A 25,657-nucleotide genomic window follows, 5' to 3' on the forward strand; every position below is an offset into this window, starting at 1 on the left:
TCGGTTCAGAGTGGAACTGCTGTGGATGGCACCATAGTAATTTAATACATTTAATCCTTCAAACTGTTGTTTAATTCATATTTTCATGAGGAGAAATTTACATTATCCTATTTGCTGTAACAAATATTCATAAATAATGTTAATATAAGGAGGTTATAAAATATACATAGAGCGACATATCTCCATTTTTTATGATACTGTATATTAGTTTTTTTTACCGTAGTTTAGTTCAATATAGTGTTTTTTAAAAAATATTTACATGCACATATTCACGTTTATTTTTATTTTTAATTTTCATGTTGCAATTCAACTTCCTACTGCTAGATGGCAGCAGTCATCCACCGCTAAAGGAACAATGTAAATCCCGGCGATGACTGAGGACGAGAGGATACAGTCGACTCCAGGAGCTTTTAAAGCTAATGTTTGAACATATTTTTACTTTAAAAACAAATGAAAGCAGTTACGACTTCGTCGAGAGTCATGTGGTCTGTAAATTCCAAGGAGGAAAACGAAATATATAAATTAAGGTCGAGGTAATCTAGATAAGGGGGCCCAAATTTTGCACGGTGGATAAGCTTAATGTCGGCATTATATTTACGAAGCGACCTTCAGATAAAAACAGTAAAAAATTAATCATATAAAGTTTGCGTTTGACCTATTTTCACTAGTTTACACGTTTATTTTTAAATAAACTTGACTGAAACGAGCATCTTGACTTTGTCAAGAGTCACAGCCTAATGTAACTTCAGAGAAAATAACATCTCCTTTCAAAACAAAACATCTTTCAGACAGTAATAATTACTAGAACGAATTTTCTTTTTGTTCTGTGAGGCACAGTAAAAACTGCCTCATGGACCGGTACCAGCCCCAGGACCAGGGGTTCGGGCTTCACTAAACCAGACTCTTCATCTGTCAGTAATCAATGATACGTCTGTCAATGGGAACGGTCCTAAAGTCTAATCCTGGACGAGAGACTAATCGATGTTAACATGCCGCCTCCACTGACGTCTGTCATGTTATTAGATAAGTATCGACTGCGAACGGCTTCAGATGATGGAGAGTCGCGGGGATTGTGAAGAGGTCTGCAGTCATCTCTGGCATCGAGTCTGGCCAGCGCTCGTCCTCATCATTCAACACCTTGTTAAACTGTCGATGCTTTCACAAAGTCACACTAGTTGCTAACCCCATTATTTTCCAGGTCCAAGCTCAAGACAAATAAATACTCGGAAGGTGAGGGATGGAGGCGCAGCTGCAGCTCGGAGTATACGAGGCAGACAAAAACAACGCTTGACGGTAAACATGCAGATGTGACACTAACAAGTGTTTGACTCACTGAAGAGCAAGACTGCTATAATCCTCAGTAATGGGACGTCTAAATCCATTAGCCTCGGCCGCCCGATAAATTGCACTTGATGAAAGGGTTTTTCCGAGGGTGATTGTGTTGCAGCTCGGCGCAGAAATAACTATTAAAAATAATAAATGTCATCCCTCTGTGTCACTTTCCGTTTTTCTTTATCAATTCCTTTTTATTCTCGTCTTTTCCGTGCAGTCGCGGGATCCATTCATCAACCTGTCACGGGAGCCGGTTCTCCTTCCTCGTCCATCCTTCCTTCTCTCACGGAAGATTCTCCATTTGTTAATGTGACAACTTCTAGTTAATTCCTGTGACGGAAGTTTGTTTATTGTTCTGACGACCATCGATCACCTTCCAAACAAACGCTCTGTTCTATCTTTCCATCAGATGAAATCATATTTCAATAGAAGCAAAACAGACATGATGCTCTACAGGAAGTCATTCTGTATTCATATATATATATGTATAAATATATATATATATATATATATATATTTACCTTTTCTTTTTCCAACTTATATATTTTATTTTTTATGTATAAATTATATATATTTGAACAGTTCAATAAAGTATGTTTAGAAATATAATAAAAATTAACATGCAAATATTCACAGCAATTGGACTTCCTGCTGCTAGATATGCTTCCTCCATAGAACTATGAAATCTCGGCGATGACTGAGGACAAGAGGATACAGTTGACTGCAGCAGCTTTTAAAGCCAATTTTTGGACACATTTTGGTTTCAAAACAAATGAAAGCAGTTACGACTTCGTCAAGAGTCATGTGGTCTGTAAATTGTGCAACACCAGAGTCAAGTACTCGACAATACTACAAATATATATACTTGTTACTACAGTATAAGTATCGTTATTTATGTATCGTATCATCAGACTCTTGCCAATACACACCACTGTTAAATATATTCTCTATATAACCAGGTCTGATTTAAACATTAAATATATATATATATATTTATATATTTACCATAGTTAAGTTTAATAAAGTGTGTTTACAATTAAATAATACTTTTTTTTTTTCAATTTACATGGAATTTTTTTTACTCATGTTTATGTTGCAATGAATCAGCTAGATGGAAGCAGTCAATTAAATCTTGCAAGATCACGGGGCGATGACTGAGGACGAGAGGATACAGTTGACTCAAGCAGCTTTCAAAGCTGATATTTGGACATATTTAAGGTAAGGTAAGGTAAAACTTTATTGATCCCTCCAAAACAAATAAAGCAGTTACAACTTTATCAAGAGTCATGTTGTCTTGTAAATTCCCGTATTGGTCAACCAGTCAAAATTTGACTTATGTGACGGGAAAAAACCTGTTACCTTGTATGTTGAAGGGGTTGTCGATGATAAAGTTTCCATTCCACACCACGGACAGGTCAACGGGGAGGTCACTGAGGTCGCTTCCCTCGTAGTCATACTGAGAAAATAGAAACATTAATTTAAAAACAAGCCTGAAATATCACATTAAATCAAGGAAACTCCAAATTCCAGTTGTAATACTTTAATTCATCATGTACCGAAATATAACAAACTTTTACTGCAACTGTTAAACGATCAATGACATCAACAAAATAATGGTTCTAGGGCGGCCATTTTGACATAGTCACTGGTAAAGAGAAAACGTTTTAAACTTAAACTTTTATCCTCATTGGCAGCAGAACAATGATGTTACAAAACTCGAATGCAGACTTAAACTCTTTTAAATTGGTGAAATGAATGTAGATAAAATTTAACAAACACTTCGACATTCAAACTTGTCTTGAATGTTGGACACAAAAGATAAAACGCAAAAGTTCTACTGAACGCATTTAACTCACCTAAAAGCCCACCTTTTAAAACTAGCTTATTCTCAGTTATTCATGTTTTGTAGATTTCACTTTTTTTAGTTTTCATTGTGACTTTTAAACCTGTCTTTTCGTCGTCCTTGAGTTCTGTGAAAGGCGCCTTCAAAATAAAATGTATTATCGTTATTAATTATGACTGAGTGCACCAGAGAAGTGTAGACTCATTTTAATTTATTGATTTTCTTCAAGCATTTTCCAAGTTTCTAAGATGTTTTACAGAAGGATCTCTCTCAGTTATCTATGAGCTCAGTGGTGGAAGGAGGGAAGGGTGGGTGGTATTAAACTGGCATTTCCAATTTGCTTCCTGACACAGGAGGTTTGGTAGACAGAGCTGCTAAATAAAGGCTCAAACACACTCTACAAGGTTTTTCTGTAGCTAGTAATCAACCCACAGACACACACACACACACACACACACACACACACACACACAGGCTTGATTATGTTGATTCATTACTTTTGGCCGTACTTCATTACACACTCCAACATTAAAGACCACTTTGGGTATGAGGGTGTAATAGTTCGATAATTGAAACGATCAAATAATCAAATAACCAATGGAATGCCGCATTAAAAACTTCATCTCATATTTTTTTCTTATACTTTTTGGTTTTCAAATACATTAGAAAAAAGAAAGAGCTTCATTTTTACAGCTATATTGATTTCAAAGACACACAACTGTGACAAAAACACACTGTGGATCTCCCATAAAGAGGATAAAGGAAATAATGTTTTTAATGTAGGTGTTAATTGCAATCCTAGTTTTAAAATTGAGGCCAAGTCAAAAGATACAAAGAAATCTGAGAGAAATACTAAATATTTTCCTCAAAAATGTAATTTTATAATATTATTTATGGTCCAATCATGAGTGAAACTAATCAAAATGATATATATATACATATATATATATAGAAATAGAAACAGAAGTATTATTTTGATAAGGTTTTAAATATTGTAAGCTAAATGTAGCATATTTCCTATGTTAACTAAAAAATTATTTTTTGTGTGTGTTGGAAAATACATACAGCGAAATATCGCTATATCTTTTTTCACGTTACTGTATCAATATTCAACAACACAAATCTTTTGTAACTTCTTTTTAACCATAGTTTACTACAATAAAGTGTGTAAAAATATTTTTTCAATTAACATGCACATTTTCAGGTTTTTCCCCCCTCATTTTTGCGCAGCTAAAGGAACAACTGAGGACAAGAGGATACAGTCGACTCTAACAGCTTTTAAAGTATTTCTGATTTTCTAATGTTAGCTCAAACCTTATATAAAAATACCTGTATATTTTGGTTACTATTTATACATACAGCAAAATATTGCTATTTTTTCACAATTCTGTATATTCCACAGCACTTTTTTTTTTTAAACTTTTTTTTAAGCAAAGTTCACTTCAATAAATTGTTTTAAAATAAACGTTTCAATTAACGTGCCAATTTTCACATTTTTGTGTTGCAATTAAACTACTGGTTGCCAGATGGCAGCGGTCAGTACGTGCTCTGCAGCTAAAAGAACAATGAAATATTGTTAGAGCTCAGCGATGACTGAGGATGAGAGGATACAGTCGTCTCCAGCAGCTTTTAAAGTTTATAAGTATTTCTGATTGTCCAATGTTAGCTAAAACCTTCTATCAAAATACAAGCATTTTTATTAAATTTCCTTCTTCTAGTTCTATTTACTTTTCAAGTTTCCTTATAATTACTGACTAGACAATTTCTTATCTTATCTCAAACACTAGCATCTTCATAAGTCACCATATCAATGTGATCCTGTATCGACTGAAATTTTCCACTTAAAGGTCGAATGCATTATGAATGTATTTATTTATTATTTGGAACTACCGTCAATCACCTTTAAAAACGGCTTGTAAACATTTAAAAGTTATTAAATGGAATAATAAAAAAAAAGGTTGAACTCTAACAAGTGATTTGATTTACTTGAACAAACTGAGAGGAGGAACCTTCTACTGTAGCTTCTCTGTGAACAGGCCTCCCCAAGAGCTGGGAGCTGCTGGAGATGAGTAATCAGACTCATTACTGGAGCTCCTGGCTCGCGCCTCAATGTCACGCCGTATAATTAATCTACCTGAACTTACTCGTACGGGCCCCCCAGGGGAGGTGAGGGGAGTGTTCCCCCAAATAAAACCTATATATATGCCAAAGTAAAGGGCAGAGACACACTACGGCTGGCATTTGACTAAAAATAATATTTAAAATAATAATACACGCTCACCAAGAGAGCTAAATATGGGACGACAAGTTTTTTTAATGTGGCCTATAAGACGGTTGACTACTATAAAAGTAGATTATTGTCTATATTATCACCAATAAAGATGCTAATGTTTAAGCTAAGAGTTAAATTGTACTTCCTGGTCATTTAACATTTTGATTTGTGCACAAATTTTGGCCAATTGTTTAATTGCTTCCGATACTATCGAGATATTTTGTATATTTTTTGTGTTATTTTTTTCTGAGATATTGGCCAAAATATTAGATCTAATTTTGTTTGCGAGTTATTTATTTATTTATTATTTTAACCCTCTGGAGTCCTCCTTTAGGAAATTATATTCCAGTACACAGCAGATAATGGAAGGTACAGAAAGTTTTTTAAAAGCAAGAACAAAATGCAAAAAATGAATATACAGTGTTCCCTCGCTATAAAGCGGTTCACCTATCGCGGCCTCACTGCTTCGCAGATTTTTAAAGTGTAATTTTGCATGCATTTTTTTTTAACAGCGTACAGTATGAACGCACAACGTGTCATTTTTTTTTTTTTATCTGCGAAAGGTTAAACTTTGAGAGTGTTTTAATAAGGTAGAACTGTGAAAAAATGTTAATGCTTGTCTGAGAAAAGTGTATAAAAGTGTGTGGTTCGGAGATTTCCGGCCTTAAAAGATGTATAATAATAGTAGAAATAAAGCTTATACTTCGCGGATTTTGTCTTTTGCGGGTTCTTTTTTTGGAAGGTATCTCCCGCGATAAACAGGGCACCATTATATATCCTTTTTCCTACGTGTCATTTTCTTTGATTTTCCTTCTTTATACTTGCACTTTGTCATCCCTTGCACTTTGTTCTTTTGTTTGCACATTGTTCTTGTTTTAATACAACTTTCTGACCGAACTGGAAACTCTATTTTTTCTGAAGAATATCTCCAGAGGGATTAATAAAGTCAATTTATCCATCCATCCATAGTAATATTTCTATAGACCTAAAAGGATACAAACATAGAATAACATCATTCCTTCACTCCCCTTTACTTGCTATACATTGTGCTATACTTTTTCTTCTTGATTTATGAATAAAAATATTTAAAAAAAAGCATATGGCATTTAAAAAGTTGCGAAAAATGACTAAAAAAAAGTGTGAAAAACCTCGTTAATAATGTCTATCAGACATGACCCAGATATGAGTGTTTTTTTCTGGTGGCGACAACCTCGTCGTCCCTTTCACACCCAATAACTTTGGCCAAGAGGCTCTTCAGACGAGAGCACTAGATGGAGGGAGTGAGTGGGACGGTGGATGAGAGAGAGGACAACTGGGGGAGGAAGGGGGGAGAGACAGGGGAGGAAGTGCAAAAAAAGTACAAGGTGAGAACAAAGCCGTCCCCGGCCTCATTAAAGTAGCAAACCAACCCATTCGCCGGTTCATTCGTTATCAGCTCTTGCACTCGTTTATTTCTTCTCTACATGCGTGTTCCCAGTGGACCGTGTGCGTCCACAGAGTGTGTGAATAGAGTGTGTGTGTGTGTGTGTAGGTGTGTGTTCGTGCCTCCTTGTCTGGGGGACAGAAAACTGCTGGTGTTAACAAAAGTGAACAGCTGGCTGAAGTGAGGAGGCCAATAAAAAAAAAAAGAGGGGGAAGTCCTGGAGTGTGTGAGTGTACGGCGGCGGGTCGGTGTGTGGGGGTCACCCTATAGTAATTAGTCATGTTGAAAGGCACCCGGTGTGTGCAGCGCCACAGGCCCGATGTATCTTCTCTTTCAAGCGCTGTTCAAAAACCTATTGACTGGTCATGGAGAGCACAATTACGTGTAATAAGTAGTTAATAAAGCCAGGACCACCGCACAGTAGCCCCGACTCTGCCCCCAGCACTTATATAATGAATAAAGCCAGTTCATTTTATTTATTATGCTAATTCATCGATGATAAATTCTTAGATCAGGGGAGATTCACTTTTTTTTTTTTTAAGTCTTTGAGCTCCTCCTACTGACCAAAATTTAAAACCGAATATGTAACAATTAAATTAGTTAAAATAGGATTTTTAACTTTCATAACATCCAATAAGTAACAATGATTTATCATTAAAGAAGCAAAAAACAAGATTATTATTACTTAATTATTTATTGTTTATAGTAGATTATATAGCCAAAAGCAGTCGTGTTGAAAAAAATCACTTAGTACTTTATATGAAAACACTAGCAATAGGTTAATGGCCTCATGATACAGCTGTGTAGTGAAGACATCATGGTACTTTACATTGTAGACACAGTGTCATGATACAGTGTCTACAATTTGAAAGGCTGGTAAATGGCACTGTTGGCTTTATAATATTTTGTTCTAATCTAGTAATTCCATAACTTTTTGACTTAAAGTGCCACCTAGTGGCCTTTCAAAAGTGTACAGTATCATGATACAGTGTCCACAGTGTACAGTATCATGATACAATGTCTACAGTATACAGTATTATGATACAGTATCTACAGTGTACAGTATCGTGATACAGTGTCTACAGTGTACAGTATCATGATACAATGTCTACAGTGTACAGTATCACAATACAGTGTCCACAATGTACAGTTTCATGATACAATGTCTACAGTGTACAGTACAATGATACAGTGTCTACAGTGTGCAGTATCATGATACAGTGTCTACAGTGTACAGTATCATAATACAATGTCTACAGTGTACAGTATCGTGATACAGTGTCTACAGTGTACAGTATCATAATACAATGTCAACATTTTACAGTATCATGATACAGTATCTACAGTGTACAGTATCACGATACAGTGTCCACAGTGTACAGTATCATGATACAATGTCTACATTGTACAGTATCATGATACAGTGTCTACAGTGTACAATATCATTAACAATAAACAGTCATGACTGAAAATAAGAACGAAAATGTTGCTAGCGCATTTTATCGGCCAATTGGGCAGATTCTGCAAAAATCACACGGAAGCCGCTAAAGTTGAACAACTTTTGACTTTTGAATGACTTTTGAATTTAGTTTAGGAGCTTAGATCCGAGACGAAGAACGTCAATAGCATCGATAATCTGGGAGTAGTTAGCGCACAACTTTGCTTTTGCGTAAATAAATAAACTAAACTTAATAAATAATCTATTTTTAATTGTGCGTCAACCATCCGACGACCCCGGCGTCCAGATCGATTCCGACTGCGGCAGCAGGTGCGGGTCACTTTGTTGTGAGAAGTAATCCAGGCCAAAACAAACATTTAAGCTGAGTGTGTAACACGGAGACGTACAGCGTCTACCCGTGTCAGTGTAATAAATCATGTAAAGCAGGTCCCCGGTCGTTGCCGAGGCTCCGGTCTCCGTCTGCTCCACATGATAAGGAAGAGGATCATGTAGAGAATCTCCATATGTCTGCTTCATGTCGGGCAGTCCTCGGGGGGTTAAAAAAAAAAAAAAGCGTCTGAGCTCGTCCACGAGCAAGTCAATTTTCTAGCATCACGCGCAAAAAAAAAAAAGCATATGTTTACTCGGGTAACATCCCGGAGCTCACTCATGCGTTACCCCGGGTCCCGGGTGTGTTTTAGCATGCAGGTTCGATGTGTAAGCGCTGATGAGCGGCGAAATTATGCAAAAAAAGAGACAATGAGATTAAGTGGATGAGTGTACATCTAGTGCCGGCTAATTTTCCTCGTGATTTATTACCCTACAGTGTGGCAGTCACAGCCAGCTGTGACACACACACACACACACACAGAAGTACAATGGTGACCATTGTGTGGGTTATCAATTATAACCGCGGAGCCTCCGAATTCCTCACCTTGTCTCGCTGAAACAACAAAGATTTGTTAAATAATAATGACTTCTCTTTTGGATTTATCTTGAGTTATCAGTGTCATCGGTCTGGTTTAGCGCCGCCATTTATCATCGTTCGATACATTTTTGTTGCAGTATTTGCGAGTTTTACAGATATAAGAATTGTTTAAGTACATTTTTTTTTCAGTATTGGAAAGTTTTAAATATATAAGAATTTTTTTATTATTTTTTTCCTTCAGTATTAGCAATTTCTCAAATATATAAACACTTTTTAGGTACCTCTTTGTTTCAGTATTGTCAACTTTTACAGATATAAGAATTGTTTAAGTACATTTTTTTTCAGTATTAGCAATTTCTCAAATATATAAACACTTTTTAGGTACCTCTTTGTTTCAGTATTGTCAACTTTTACAGATATAAGAAATTTTAGGTACATTTTTGTTTCAGTATTAGCAATTTTTAAAGATAAAGGTACTTTTACTGCTGCCATCAGACTCCACAACAAGAACACAGCCAGATAATAATTAACAGCACCTTTTCTTCTTGTTATTTTTGTAAATATGTTAGTGTATATATATAATATAGGGCAGATTTTTATTCTATTCTATTTAGATTTTTTTCATTTTATTTTTATTTCTGGGTGTTTTTATTTTTTTGTATATTGCTGTTTAAACCGAATTTCCCCTCGCGGGCCAAAAAAGGATTCTGGTATGGTCAACCGGGGGGTGGACATGCAAAGAAAATCCCTATTTAATTGAATTAATTTGAGTTTTATTACTTTATAAAGGCAGAAAAACCTTGATTTGTGTGGATAAAGTGCGTAAAAGGGCAGATGAATGAGCATAGAAGCAGGTTAAACACTTCTTAACTCATGAAAATGTGCGATATTGTCAAGAAAAGTCGGCTTTTCTAACCACTTCTTGCCCCCGCTCCTCATTCCTCTTGTTAAAGTTCCTCATAATCGGTGTTACTACAATGCCTCCTGTCCAAGTCGTGGCCTGATTGTGACTGAGCGGATCAACGTTACCGGGTCGCTCGTCTCGGCGATGACAGTTTGACTGAAGGCTGAAGAAGGGCAGGGAGAAGAGAAGTGACGATGAAAGGGAGAGTGAGGAGGGTTTTTTTTTTTTCTTTTTCTCGCGACAGTCTTCCCCCCCTGGCGGTCTGCACTCGCTGGAAAAAAAAAAGTCTTTCACTTCGGCAAGCCTCGCTCTGGCTCCGGAGCTAACCAGCTGGAAGATCTTAAATGCTTGGAAAAAAGAAGTGTGTCAGCTGTGACCTAGAATAAGTCATGACTAATATGGGTAAGGAAAGATTTGGTGTAAGACGAAAATAAGTTTGAAGTCACTCCACCAACATATAATAATAAAACCCAACATAAAATACATATAATTATTCATAAAATAAGATGTACAGTGTTGTATAAAGTGATAAATAACCCACAATTCAAACTTAACTTACTTTCTACTCATCCTTAGCTTCCTCTACAAAAAAGCTTAAAATAAACAAACTAATTTAATGTTTTTTTGGAACAATCCTTCAGTTCAAGGCTTCAATACAAGATGAACGGTGTAGACGAGCATATGGAGGTGAGTGGCCTAGCCTATAATCCCGTCCTATAATTTTCAAATATTTCCAGGAACAATTCAAGTCGAGGCTTTAATACAAGATAGATGTTACAGACGAGCAGTATGGAGGTATTTGGATGTTTTTAAGAGTCTTTTTGGACGAAGACGAAGCAAGCCTAGCAGCTAGCCTAGCAGTGTCCTATAGAAAATGCTTAAAATACAGACTTTTTAAAGTTTTTTTCTGGAACAATTTCGCATATCGAGGCTTCAATACAAGTTAGATGTTACAGACGACGAGTTTGAATGCATTTTGATGTTTTTAAGTGTGTCTTTTTGGATTAAGATGAAGCTAGCCTAGAAGCTTGCCTAGCAGTGTCCTCTAGAAAATGCTTAAAATACAGACTTTTAAAAAGTTTTTTCTGGAACAATTCCGCATGTCAAGGCTTCAATACAAGATGGACGTTAGAGATGAGCAGTATTGAGGTATTAAGATGTTTTTAAGTGTGTTTTTGGACGAAGTTGAAGCTGGACTAGCAACTAGCTTAGCAACTAGCCTAGAAACTAGCTTCGAAATTAGCCTAGCAGCTAGCATAGTGTCCAGAAAAATTAAAAAAACATCCTAGGACAGCTGAGCTCAAATTGCTACATTAAAATGAACACACATTTTTGCTTATGACTTATAACTATAACTCTCAACCCTTAGTCGACATGAGGTTTAGAAGAACAATTTGAATTTTAGGGTGAACTAACCCTTTAATATACAATTATATATTTTAGGTAATGTTGGTTAAACATGACTTTTAAAACAAGGAAACAGTAAAACTACTGTAAATTTAAGCCTGGATTTAAACTGTCACCAAGTGTTTTCGGGTTCTTTCACAAGCTGCGAAGCAAAGTTTGGGGAATACAGTATCTTGGTCAAAATATTTGTCGATCTTCCTACAAAAAGTGCGAATAACAACATAAAAATATAAGTAGAATGACACATGATGTGCGAGTTGGTCCGTCAAAGCACTCAAATGTCTCACCGTGGTCTTCTGACACTGGATGCTGGTGCTGTTGAACCTCAGCGCCGGGACGCTCTGGGAGCTTCCTTGGATGTGGAAGATGCACTCGTAGTTCCTCTGACCCGACTGAGGCTGAGGGAGGTTCTGGGCCAGCAGGGTGATGGGCCTCATGACCCCGGCGGGGATGTAGATCTGTGGGCTGGGCAGGATCTGAGGACACTCCTGAAGGTCAAGAAAGAGAAGAAGGTTAGAGAACGAGGGATAGTATAATGTGTGTAACAAGTTTTAAACCAGGTTTGTCAAACTAAATAACACATATTTCCCAAAATTAAACAATTTATATCAAATAGATAGAATAGAATTGTTTAAGTACATTTTTGTTTAAGTATTTGCAAGTTTTTAAATATATAATATATTTTAAAGTACGTTTGTTTCAGTATTTACAAGTTTTAAATATATTAGAACTTTTAAAGCACATTTTTGTTTCAGTATTTGAAAGTTTTACATATGTAAGAATTGTTAAGTTGCATTTCTGTTTCAGTATTGGCAAGTTTAAAATATATAAGAACTTTTAAAGCACATTTTTGTTTCAGTATTTGCAAGTTTTAAATATATTAGAACTTTTAAAGTACATTTTTGTATCAGTATTGGCAAGTTTTAAATATACAAGAACTTTTAAAGTACATTTTTGCTTCAGTATTGGCAAGCTCTAAATATATAAGAACTTTTAAAGTACATTTTTGTTTCAGTATTTGCAAGTTTTACATATACAAGAATTGTTATGTTGCATTTTTGTTTCAGTATTGGCAAGTTTTAAATATATAAGAACTTTTAAAGTACATTTCTGTTTCACTATTAGCAAGATTTAAAGATATAAGAACTATTAAAGTACATTTTTGTTTCAGTATTTGCAAGTTTTAAATATATATGAACTTTTAAAGCACATTTTCGTTTCAGTATTTGCAAGTTTAATATATAGATATAATATAATATATATAAATATAACATATATAATATATATGTATATATATATATACATATATATAATATCTGATCAATAATCAAAAATCGTGTTCCTTAACAAGTGCATCTTTATAGATCACCATATCAACATGAACATGGATCAACTTTGATTTTAAAACAACCATCCGTCGGGCCACATAAAAAAAAGGTCGTCCTTGAGTTTGACACGTTAAAAAATAACCATGATTTAACAATATGCTGCAATTTACATTCCATACCGACTCATCCTGTCTTCAGTACCATCTAATCTACCGTATATCTGAGCAGCCCTGGAACAATCTTAGCAGATCATGATGCAATTAGCAGCTAACGTGTGAATCCTATTTCTCCAGAGACGCACAAACAAATGCAACACACAAACACACAAACACACACACACCAATCTGGACTTTACAAATGAGCTTGTTCTCCGTGTTGAACGCCATTAAGCGAAGTCTCATTTGAATACGACGGCGACACGTGCTGCGAGGCGTCAATGGAAAACCTTGTATTTAATCAGGAATGAATAGGAAGAGAGAAGCATCAGCAACAGGCGCTGAAGAGAGATCACAGTGAGGGTTTGCTCCGTCCAATGAAGCGTGAAAAATCACTCGCGTATTGGGCAGGGAAGGGATTTTTGTTCGGAAGGAACTCATCCCAGTGAATCCACGTCTGTAAAACATTTTTCTAAGTAGATTAAAGTTCATGTTTTGAACCTATAAAGATGACCGTGTTTAAGATAAGATAAGGAACAGAGATTATGGTTTGTAAACAAGTATACAGAGGCTGTAACTGAGATTAAAAGGAAGGAATTTGATGGGAATTAGAGACGATTAAAGATGGTAAATATAAAATATCGCCCACAACCAAAAGCTCTAGAAGATGTGTGATCGAGTTTGACATCCATGTCCTTGAGTGTCTAAAGCAGGAGAAAGCAAAGACATTTTCTCAGAGGCTGTTGTGAAGGGATGAGAGCCAAAGGACGGACGAGGAAATATATTAAAAAACAAGCCTTGACATCTTAAAACTAAATTGAAGGACATGACTTTATAAAGCTTTAAAGTGTTCTTTTATCGTCAATTACTTCGTTGTATCTGAATTTTAAAGAGATATTTTCAGTTAAAAAGTGTAAAGTGAATATTTTCAGACACAGGAACAGGAAGTTTTAAAGAAAAGTTAACCTCAAAAAGTAAAGACATCAATGAATACTTGAAGCATTAACGAAGAGGAAAAACAAACATAGAAGTCTAAAAGTTAATATAAAAAAACCCAAAAAAGACTTGACATCTTAAAACTAAATTGAAGGACATGACTTTATTAAGCTTTAAAGTGTTCTTTTATCGTCAATTACTTCGCTGTATCTGAATTTTAAAGAGATATTTTCAGTTAAAAAGTGTAAAGTCAGTATTTTCAGACACAGGAACAGGAAGTTTTAAAGAAAAGTTAACCTCAAAAAGTAAAGACATCAATGAATACTTGAAGCATTAACGAAGAGGAAAAACAAACATAGAAGTCTAAAAGTTAATATAAAAAAAACAAACAAGACTTGACATCTTAAAACTAAATTGAAGGACATGACTTTATTAAGCTTCAAAGTGTTCTTTTATCGTCAATTACTTCGTTGTATCTGAATTTTAAAGTGATATTTTCAGTTAAAAAGTGTAAAGTGAATATTTTCAGACACAGGAACAGGAAGTTTTAAACAAAAGTTAACCTCAAAAAGTACAGACATCAATGAATACTTGAAGCATTAACGAAGAGGAAAAACAAACATAGAAGTCTAATAGTTAATATAAAAAAAACCAAAAAAGACTTGAAATCTTAAAACTAAATTGAAGGACATGACTTTATTAAGCTTTAAAGTGTTCTTTTATCGTCAATTACTCCCTTGTATCTGAATTTTAAAGAGATATTTTCAGTTAAAAAGTGTAAAGTGAATATTTTCAGACACAGGAACAGGAAGTTTTAAACAAAAGTTAACCTCAAAAAGTACAGACATCAATGAATACTTGAAGCATTAACGAAGAGGAAAAACAAACATAGAAGTCTAAAAGTTAATATAAAAAAATAAAAAAAAACCTTGACATCTTAAAACTAAATTGAAGGACATGACTTTATTAAGCTTTAAAGTGTTCTTTTATCGTCAATTACTTCGTTGTATCTGAATTTTAAAGAGATATTTCAGTTAAAAAGTGTAAAGTGAGGATTTTCAGACACAGGAACAGGAAGTTTTAAAGAAAAGTTAACCTCAAAAAGTACAGACATCAATGAATACTTGAAGCATTAACGAAGAGGAAAAACCTACATAGAAGTCTAAAAGTTAATATAAAAAAAAAACAACAAGACTTGACATCTTAAAACTAAATTGAAGGACATGACTTTATTAAGCTTTAAAGTGTTCTTTTATCGTCAATTACTTCATTGTATCTGAATTTTAAAGATATATTTTCAGTTAAAAAGTGTAAAGTGAGGATTTTCAGACACAGGAACAGGAAGTTTTAAAGAAAAGTTAACCTCAAAAAGTACAGACATCAATGAATACTTGACGCATTAACGAAGAGGAAAAACAAACATAGAAGTCTAAAAGTTAATATAAAAAAAACAAGACTTGTGGTATTTTTTTCTTCTTCTTCTGGGTATAGCATGAAGGAGTGACACACTTTGAAACTTCCACGCACGTTCTCTCTTCAGGATCTGTTTCCCCGCATCAGAGTGGCGGCGGTGGAAGAAAAAAAAATCCAGCGACTCCTCTGAACAAGTGTGTAATGTGCAGGCGTGCTTGCTGAGGGAATACCCGGCGCGAGGCTGAGTACACGGCGCACAAAGACCCGCCGAGGCAAAACACGAGGAAGCAGACAAAGAAGAGGAGGAATAAAAGATGTCGGCAGCGGAGGATTGTGGGAGTTGTTTCATTAGCGGCGGTGACAGGTGTCAGAGCCGAGTCTGCATCAGATAGCGGCGGCGGCGGCGCCGCACAATGAAACACAACAATCTGCTTCACCTCGGGGACTCCGCCGATGCCTATCTGTGGCTCCTCCGGCCCACTTCAGTGGGAACCACTGGTTCAGACGCTAATGAAACCGTCATCAACGGATCTCCACACAATCCAGAGTCCAGAAGAAGAAACCGTTTCTCTACTTCCATCCATCCGTCCCAGTAGATCTGCTTCACAGCAACACTTCCGTCCTCCACACCTACGACGCTCCACAACTAAATCGGGCCCTCTGGCTCCGAGCGGCGAGGTGAGCTCAGGATTAGGTGAGCGGAGTGTTCTACAGTAGCCTCTGGGCCAAATACAAAACTCTGATCAAAGTGAGGACGAGAGAGAGAGACGATACTAGCAGCTTAAAAATCTAAAAACACTTCTACTGGCTTTGGTGAGTGGCCTGAAGTTCACTTGGACCGCCAGCAGAAGACATGGTTTACTCATGTTTGTTCCCATTATTGGCACGTTTTAAGTTCCTTTTTGTTTTAGAATTGGCAAGTTTTAAAGATATAAAAACTTTAAAATACATTTTTGTTTTACTATTGACGAGTTTTCAAATTATAATAACTTTAAAGTACATTTTTTGTTTGACCATTGGAAAGTTTTAAAGATATATTAACTCCAAAGTACATTTTTGTTCAGTACTGGCAAGTTTAAAATATGTTAGAACAGTTTAAGTACAGTTTTGTTTTACCACTGGCATGTTTTAATATATATATTAGAATAGTCTTAGTACATTTTTTTTTTCACCATTTGCAAGTTTTAAATACATTACAATTGTCCAAGTACATATTTATTTACTATTGGCAGGGTTAACATATATTAGAAAAGTTTAAGTACATTTTTTGATTAACTTTTTAAAAAGTTATAATAGCTTTAAAGTCACTATTGGCAAGTTTAAAATATATTAGAATTGTTAAAGCACATGTTTGTTTTAGTATTGGAAAGTTTTAAAGATATAAAAACTTTAAGGTACATTTTAGTTTTACTATTGACAAGTTTTCAAATTATAATAACTTTAAAGTACATTTTTTGTTTCACTATTGGCAAGTTTAAAAGATATAATAGCTTAAAAGTAAACATTTTGTTTCACTATTGGAAGGTTTTAAAGATATATTAAATCCAAAGTACATTTTTGTTCAGTTCTGGCAAGTTTAAAATATATTAGAACAGTTTAAATAAGTTTACATCTTTATAAGTATTTTTTTCCATTGGCAAGTTGTTTAAATACATTTTAGTTTCAATATTTGCAAGTTTTAATGATCTAATAACTTTTTAAGTACATATTTGTTTCATTATTGGCAATTTTTAAACATATTAGAATAGTTTAAGTACATTTTTTCTTTAACTATTGGAAGTTTTAAAATATATTTAAATAGTTAAAGTACAATTTTGTTTCACTATTGGCAGGTTTTAAATATATAAGAATAGTTTAAGTACATTTTTGTTTCACTATAGGCAAATTTAAAGATATAATAAAATATAATAAAAAAACAACTTTATAAGTATTTTTTTTTCTATTGGCAAGTTATCAAAGTACATTTTAGTTTCAGTATTAGTAAGTTTTAATGATAATAACTTTTTAAATACATGTCTCATTCATTATTTCCAAGTTTTAAAGACTTTTTAGGTACATTATTGTTTCTACTATTTGCAAGTTTAAAATATATTAGAATTGTTAAGGAACATTTTCTTCCACTATTGGCAGGTTTTAAAGATATAATAACATTTTAATTACAATATTGTTTCTACAATTTGCAAGTATAAAATATAATAGAATTGTTTAAAGTACATTTTCGTTTCACTATTGGCAGGTTTTAAAGATATAATAACCTTTTAATTACATACTTGTTTCTATAACTTGCAAGTTTTACATGTTAAGTACATTATTGTTTCAGGATTTGATTGAAACATTTGCAGGATTGCGACTCTGGTACTATTGGAAATCTTTAGATTAAGGGAGGGTCAAACTCAATTCCACAAGGGGCCACAATATGTAAACAATACAAGTCGCTGGTCGAAATAAATGTATATTTACCAACAGGAAGTCTGATGTTGTCTTTTATTATTCATGGCTGGATTTAATTATTATCGAATCTATTTCCTTTGGCATCAGTTTTACTCTTTTTTTTCCGTAATTGTTGTCAGTGTATAATGACATCACTTTGGACCTCAAAACTGGGACATTTTATTGTATTATTCAGATCTCTTGTTGTTCTTGTTGAGAGAAAATCAGGCAGAACTGAACAACTGAATAACATCCAGAGCTGCTGATCTATAGGAGGTGAGACAGTCAACCTGATATCACTTTTAAGTCTCACCAACTGGTGCATATGTAACACCATATTTATGTCACTTCACCAAGACGTGCGGGGTCGGCGGGACTTGATATCTGGTCTGTTCTATTGATCATTACTGTGTGAAATTGTGTTTTATTTTGAAAAAAATATGTTTTTTTCTCTGAAGTTACATTAGTCTGTGACTCGTCAAGACGCTTGTTTCTGTCAAGTTTACTCCAAAAATAAACCTGTAAACTAGTGAAAATGAGTGAAACAAAACTATATATGAATCAATTTTTAGAGTTTATTTTGTTTTTGTAAAAAATGTAGAATTTCATTGACTTAAAAGAAAGTAGTTATTGATTGTTGCTAATATTTTAGTCAATTTCCAATCGTATCTCAAGATCATGATCTAGGAAAACACTTTGATTAGTTTAGCATCTCTGTGTTTCTTATCTCTGATGATGCGAGATTATCAGGTTAAATCAAGGTGGTCGAGTCAAAGAGCAGGATGTTGCCGATAAGAACATCCTCCAGATCAATAGTTGGTGCATTTATTTTACGATACTCACTTCCTGCTCTACTGGCTAAGCTAACGTCCAAGTGGTTTGAAACCCTCCCTTTAAAAAAGCTCTCACCGACTTCATCTTTCCATTCTGCGGCTGGGAGTTCTAACCTTTTTATTTCAAACACTTTTTCATCTCTTTCTTGAGTGAACCAGCCTCCTCAGAAGTAATCTCAGGTGTAAAGACAGGGGGGAGGGCGCATACCCATAATGCAGCGCTCCACAGAAGCCGCCAAAATAAAAGGCACTTTGAACCGGGTGTCCACCCACTCATCCCCGTCTGATCCTGCCGGGGATACGAGGCGAGGAGCGAGATGGGGAGGATGACACTTAAAAAAAAAGAGGTTCACACTTTTCTGTCGTTGCTTTGCTCCGTCGTTAAACTTGAATCAAGTTGTTAAAAATGGCTTTTTAATGAACTGAATCTTCTATAGTTCAAGGCCGTGAACAAAATCCAGATTTGTGCTACCTTTACTCGTTCCCATTAAAGTCCTTTGACATAATTTATACTCTTTTTTTTAAGTCTCTGTAAAGTTATTGACGTCCATAATTTCTCTTTAAGATCTTATCGTACGCACCGACGTCTCTGAAGGTCGGGAAAATGGACAAAGATCTTTTATAATTTTGACCAGATAAGTTGACTTTGGTGGCCATGAGTTTTAAGTTGTTTCAGTGATTGTGTTTTTTTCTTTGTGAATTTGTTTAATTGTTTCTTTTTATTGTGTGTTTTGCTTTGTTATTTTTTATTAAATTGTTTCATTTATTTTGTGTTTTCTTTTGTAAATATGTCATTTGTTTTTTCAGTGATTGTGTGTTTTATTTATGAGTTTGTCTATTTGGTTCAATATAAAAAATAAAATCAACTATTTAGTATTGGAAAGCATTTGCACAACGTCATACTTTTGAGAGTAAAAGGAAATATAGAGAAATTTAATAGCTTTTAAAAAATACAATTTAAATAAACAATTTCCCGAAGGAGACCTCCTGAGGGATCAATAAAGTTTTACCTTACCTTACCTTAAATAAAAACCAATAAAGTAAACAAAAACAAATAAAGAATGTGATGGGGCTCTTTTCCAATACATTTTCCTACCTATTCTACACAGTATATTACATGTAGAAATCAACACTTAAACTAATCACTTTAAGCTAATGATGGATAATAATTAGTAAAAAATAAAATGTATTACGCTCCTCGTTTGGATACAAATAATACAGAATAAACCAAATTATTTAAAAAAAAACTAAAGGAAAACTGTTTTCTATATAACAACCTGTCCTCTGTACCAGGACAACAAATATACTTTCTTACTTTTAACAAATTATCACAAACACACACAAATACATTAACTTTTTCAACAACGTTGCAGCTAGCTCTGCTACCAATAAGCTAAGTTAGCAAGCGTTTTTTTTAATTTATTATTAAATAAAAAGCCTAAAGTCGCTTTTTTTCCAGCTCCCCTAAACCATAGTCAGAGACCACACTAGAGAAATGGTACGTCACTGATGGGACCCCTAGATCGACAGGAAACGACACTAAAATATATATTTTTTAAGAATAAAAATAATACTACTCTTGAGCATTTTACGTCTCATGTTGATCTCCTTTACTTTATCAATAAATAAACTAAATAATGAGTGTTTTACTTGATAGTAAAGGACAGATTGTTTCATCCTGACTTGATCGGAGAGGCATCAGGAGGAATATCTTTAAGCTTTAATACACTTTGAATAATTGACAGACATGCGCGCACAAACACACACACACACTCACACACACACACACACACCATCCAGCACAGCTAAGCTCATCAGTGGTACCAGAGCCTGGAGCCAGCCGTCACTCCAGGGACATGCCAGCTTCTCCTTCGCCAGACAATGACACTCAACATTTGAGAAAGTGAGACGCAGTATCCTTCCAAAGTCAGCCATGGATGATGGAAAGAAGAAGAAAAAGTTACGGCTGTGAGAGAGATAAGAATAAAGTTGATTCTTCCGTCTTTACATCAACAGTTTTTACTGCCTTATAATGTCAAGATTGTTGAGTTGGGGTAAAAACTTCTCACTGAACTCAGCTATTGTTCCGTCAAATTTTAGCTTTTAGCAACAATATTATTTTATTGTGACTAGATTTGTCTTAAATTAAACGTACTATTCAATAAAAAAATATCTTTTGTTTCCTCCCTCTTACTTAGACGGAGCCTTCTAGTGGTATAAGAACTCAAGACCTACACTGTGATGGAATTTTAGTTATAATAACTTGATGAAAAAGTTCGAGCTCCTGAAAAACATTCCTTTTCAACAATGTTGGAGCTAACTCTGCTACCAATAAGCTAAGTTAGCAAGCGTAGCGTTTAGCTAAGGTAACAAGTGAAGCATTTAACTAAGGTAGCAAGTAAAGCATTTAGCTAAGTTAGCAACTGAAGCATTTAGCTAAGGTAACAAGTGAAGCATTTAGCCAAGTTAGAAAGTAAAGCATTTAGCTAATGTAGCAAGTGTAGCATTTAGCTAAGTTAGCAAGTGAAGCATTTATCTAAGTTAGCAAGTAAAGCATTTAGCTAAGGTAGCAAGTTAAGCATTTAGCTAAGGTAGCAAGTAAAGAATTAAGCTAAGGTAGCAAGTGAAGCATTTACCTAAGGTAGCACGTGAAGCATTTAGCTAAGGTAGCAAGTGAAGCATTTAGCTAAGTTAGCAAGTAAAGCATTTAGCTATAGTAGCAAGTGAAGCATTTAGCTAAGTTAGCAAGTAAAGCATTTACCTAAGGTAGCAAGTGAAGCATTTAGCCAAGTTATCAAGTGAAGCATTTAGCTAAGGTAGCAAGTGAAGCATTTAGCTAAGTTAGCAAGGGAATCATTTAGCCAAGTTAGCAAGAGTAGCATTAAAATGTCCTTCAGGTGACGCCACAGTTGGAAAAATAGCCAAACAATAATAACTCAAATATATGTATCATCTTATGCCAAACTTTTTTGTTAGTAAAAAATATATATTTGAAAAAAAAAATAAAAAGATACTTGAGAAAGAAAGAATGAAACAACTATAAATATATTCAATTGTTTACAGCAGGTGATCCCAAACATATAAATACAAAAAAGTAAAAAATAATTACTCTTTCACGTATTTCCACCTGTTTACATGTTTGTTTTTTGAGTAATTTTGACTCAAACGAGTGTCTTGACGTGTAACAGAGTAACAGACTAATTTTACTTCAGAGGAAATACCATATTTCTTTTCAAAATAAAACACTTGTCAGACACTAATAATCAATAACACTGTGAGGCACAGTAACAAATGCCTCACGGATTAGTACCAGTATTTTTATTTAGTAAACTTAATTAAAACAAGCTTCTTAGTGTAACTTCAAAAGAAAGTAACAACTTTTTTCAAAATAAAACACGTTTCAGACAGTAATAATCAATAGAACAGAGCTGTGAGGCAAGTTGGCAAATGCCTCACAGAAGAGTACGAGTATCTTTTTGAGTAAACTTAACAAAAAACGAGTATATTGACGTGTCTAGAGTCACAGACTAATGTTACTTTAGAGAAAATACCACATTTTTTTCAAAATAAAACACCTTTCAGACAGTAATAGTTAATTAAATAAGCAGTGAGGCACGATAACAAATGCCTCACGGACCGGTACGGGTCTCCGGATGTTCCTTTATTCATAAAGTTCCTCTTATTTTTGAACACTCTACAAAAGCGGCTGCTGAATAAACTCTTTTAAGATGTTAACCGATGAATCCTGTGGCGTCGATAATACGATCTCACTTTCAAAATTGTGTGTTTTTTTTGTTTGTTGTTGTCGTTATTAACGTTCCTCTATTCCAGCTCCTCTGACGATTTTCCGCTCGGTCGCCCTCCCTCTTTATCTGCTGTCACAACACCGCTGATTTATTTGTAATTACACATCCTGTGACAGCAGGAAGTTCCATTTACTTTACAAAGGCAATCAAATGTAGCGTCATGCTAATCTATAGCCTCAACAGTGAATCACAGTTATTCTAATTTAGTTCGCCTTTAGAAGAATCTGGGCACAGATGAAATTCAACAGATATGAAATGAAGTCGGCCCCGGAGAAGGAAAAACACAAATGCCTTCGGGAAGATAACCAGTGTTGTGTGAATTCAATCACTCCGGCAACAGACTGCTAATGACACATGGGGTAAACTTCCAGGCGGCAGATATTGCTTCATTCGCGGGCGTCGATTGGCGAATATGGAGGGATTCAAGGAGAGAGACGAAAACACTCGTGTCGGCTCATGCGTGCACACGGATTACTGCCGGCTGTTATTCAGGCAGGAAGAAAGAATTGGTTTTGTTCTCGTGTGATGAAATGACAAAGGGGGGAACATATTGTGAAGCAGGGAAATTCAACGGACATGTTTTTAAACCATTCAGGACAAGCTATATTTTGACTAGGGTGGATAGAAAATATCGATATGTATCAATATTTGACAACATTTTATTGTTTTATTTGGCTTTTAATTTGTTTTACTATAGTTGGTTTATAGTTCAATACAGTGTCTTCAAAATAAAATGATTAGATTTTTTATTTTACAATAAACATGCAAATATTTACGACATTTTTTCGTTTTTGTGTTGCAATTAAACCTCTGGCCATCAGATGGCAGCATTACATCCACCGCAGCTAAAGGAACAATGTAATCCTACGAGATCCCATCGATGATTTTTACTATTAAATTCTTGAATTACTGTTGCTCCGACAGAATATATATATATAGCTTTCAGATCATATTTTACTTTGAACAATACTTATTAAATTATTCAATAAAGTTTTTTTAATATGATTTATATATATTTTTTTTTTATTTACAATTAAGATTTAAATATCTACCGCCTGATGGCCGCAGTCATTTCGTCCTCCAAGCTCAAGGAACGATAAAATGCCAGGAAATCCCGGCTAAGACTGAGGACGAGAGGATACAGTCGACTCCAGCAGCTTTTAAAGCTAATTTTAGCTAATATTTTCGGTTTCAAAACGAATGAAAGCAGTTACGACTTCGTGAAAAGTCATGTGGTCTTAAAAATTCTGCAACACCAGAGTCAAGTACTCGACAATACTACACATATATACTCGCTCCTACAGTATATCGTATTATTGTCCCTGTATCCTGAAACGTAACATACCGCTAGATTCTTGCCAATACACACCCCTTATTATGACCAATAACTTTTTTTAAAATTATTTCACAGGATGAATCATAGGTTTGTTATTTAACTGGAGACTTCTTGGATTTAGATACTAATGTACAAGTAAAATAAACACAAATAAATAAAGTTTAATTAGCAACTCAGTGCAGCTAGCTCTGCTACTCACAAGCTAACCTAGCAAGTGAAGCATTTCGCTAAGTAAGCAAAAGTAGCATTTAGTTTAAAATGTCCTTCAGGTTACACCACAGTTAAAAAAATAAAAATAAAAATGTCTGTAGAATGTTCTTTTCTGTGACCACTGACAGCACTGAGTCCACATCTGTCACTCACCTGTGACGTGTTGACTCGTCCCTCCTGGAAAGAGCAGTCGCTCGCATCCTGCGTACACATGTGACGGTACTTGCACCAGTAACACGGGAAGTTCCCGTCGACACACGACAGACATCTGGAGAACGTACAAAAGACATCGTTAAATTATTAATAAAATACAAAGTCGGATTTTTAAATACTTTTTTTTTCCCGAGTAAGCAACACTTAATAACATGTTGATTTGAGATTTAAATTATTTTAAAAAGTAACATTTATTTGTTTTTCATGAAAACAAAATAATAAAAAAAAAAAATTTTGGCATGTTTAAGAATTATTTTTAATAATTCAAACTTGTTGTTGTTGGATATATTCACCGCTTTAGGCAAGTTGCATTTTAAAAAATTAAATTTAAGACCAACTCCACAAACAACTTAAAATGAACACAAAAAAACTCGCCGCATCAATTTTATAGGTTTAGGGACAATTTTTTTTTTTTACCATAATAAACATGACTTCTTACTTTCCTGGAAAACAAATCCTATAATTCCATCTTGCCCTTTTTTCCAGAAAAATGTTCCAAAGAAAGATTATAATAATTTATTATTATAAAACATCCTGCACTTTTGAAGCTATAAATCAGTCAATTTAGGATTTATTATTATTTTATTAGGGGATTCTAAGTCCAGAAGTTACTCAGCTTTTCTGTCATAAATTGAAAAATATTGAAGTTATTATTATTTATATTTATTTATTTTGTTAAACAACATAATTGTCTTGTTATTTTCTTTGTTTTGTCTTCCCATGAATTTTATTTGTTGGCTTTTATTCCAAGCACTTAGCAAATCTTTTTATTTCATGATTTTACTGGACGACGTCAGACTGTCCGGCTGCATGCGGGCTGATCCTGGTGTGCACGCCGGCACTTGAGGTGCACTGATGGATCGAGGTTTAAACATTCAGCAATAAGCCAGTGAGAGCAGCAATCTACTGCGGCTCCGAGCTCTCCAATCGATGGCGCTGGATTTCCGTGGGGAAGGGCGACGGCCAGAGGTCAGAGTCTGATGTTTGTTAGTGGAGCCGCTAAGCTAGTTCCTTCACGCCATTAACCCCGGGGTTCATCGATTTCCTTGTTGGCGGGGATGTGTGCATGCGCGATCACGCCCGGCTATTATCATGAACCCCCGCTTCGAGGCGAGCGCGTCAAGGGGTCCCCCCCCCCCCTCGCTTGGACGCACACCTGGGCAGTGAAGAGGGGTCAAGCTGTTTCAACAGCTCGGACGCCCGGCTTTGATAAGTGGATGCGCCGCCGCAGTCGTGTGAAGGAAGTTGTTTATCTGTATATTTATTTAGACCTTAGACCCCCTTGATTCCACAAAATGAGGACAATTTTGTAAAAAAAAGAGTTAATAATATCAAGTTGTTCCCATTTCATTTGACTTTTTTTTTATATAAGTAGCCAATTGTTTATGAGCAAACTTAGTTTTTCCAATTATTTAACAATGAAATATAATTTTTACTTATTTATTTTTAT

General features: G+C 34.9%; 1 protein-coding gene across 2 annotated transcripts in view; it reads right to left on the reverse strand.

The window, feature by feature from the left end:
• LOC148059524 (plexin-A1-like) overlaps window positions 1–25,657 on the reverse strand; it is a 179,819-nt gene that overhangs the window by 52,609 nt on the left and 101,553 nt on the right. For both annotated transcript variants that reach the window (XM_087781286.1, XM_087781287.1), the window contains exons 9-11: window positions 24,148–24,262; window positions 11,835–12,035; window positions 2,692–2,788 (exon numbers count right to left, since the gene is read on the reverse strand). In XM_087781286.1, coding sequence (XP_087637412.1) covers window positions 2,692–2,788; window positions 11,835–12,035; window positions 24,148–24,262 — 413 coding nt within the window. The remainder of the gene's footprint in view (window positions 1–2,691; window positions 2,789–11,834; window positions 12,036–24,147; window positions 24,263–25,657) is intronic.

Source organism: Callionymus lyra, chromosome 19 (genome assembly GCF_982586985.1).
Source record: "Callionymus lyra chromosome 19, fCalLyr1.hap1.1, whole genome shotgun sequence".
Taxonomy (NCBI): Eukaryota; Metazoa; Chordata; class Actinopteri; order Syngnathiformes; family Callionymidae; genus Callionymus; species Callionymus lyra.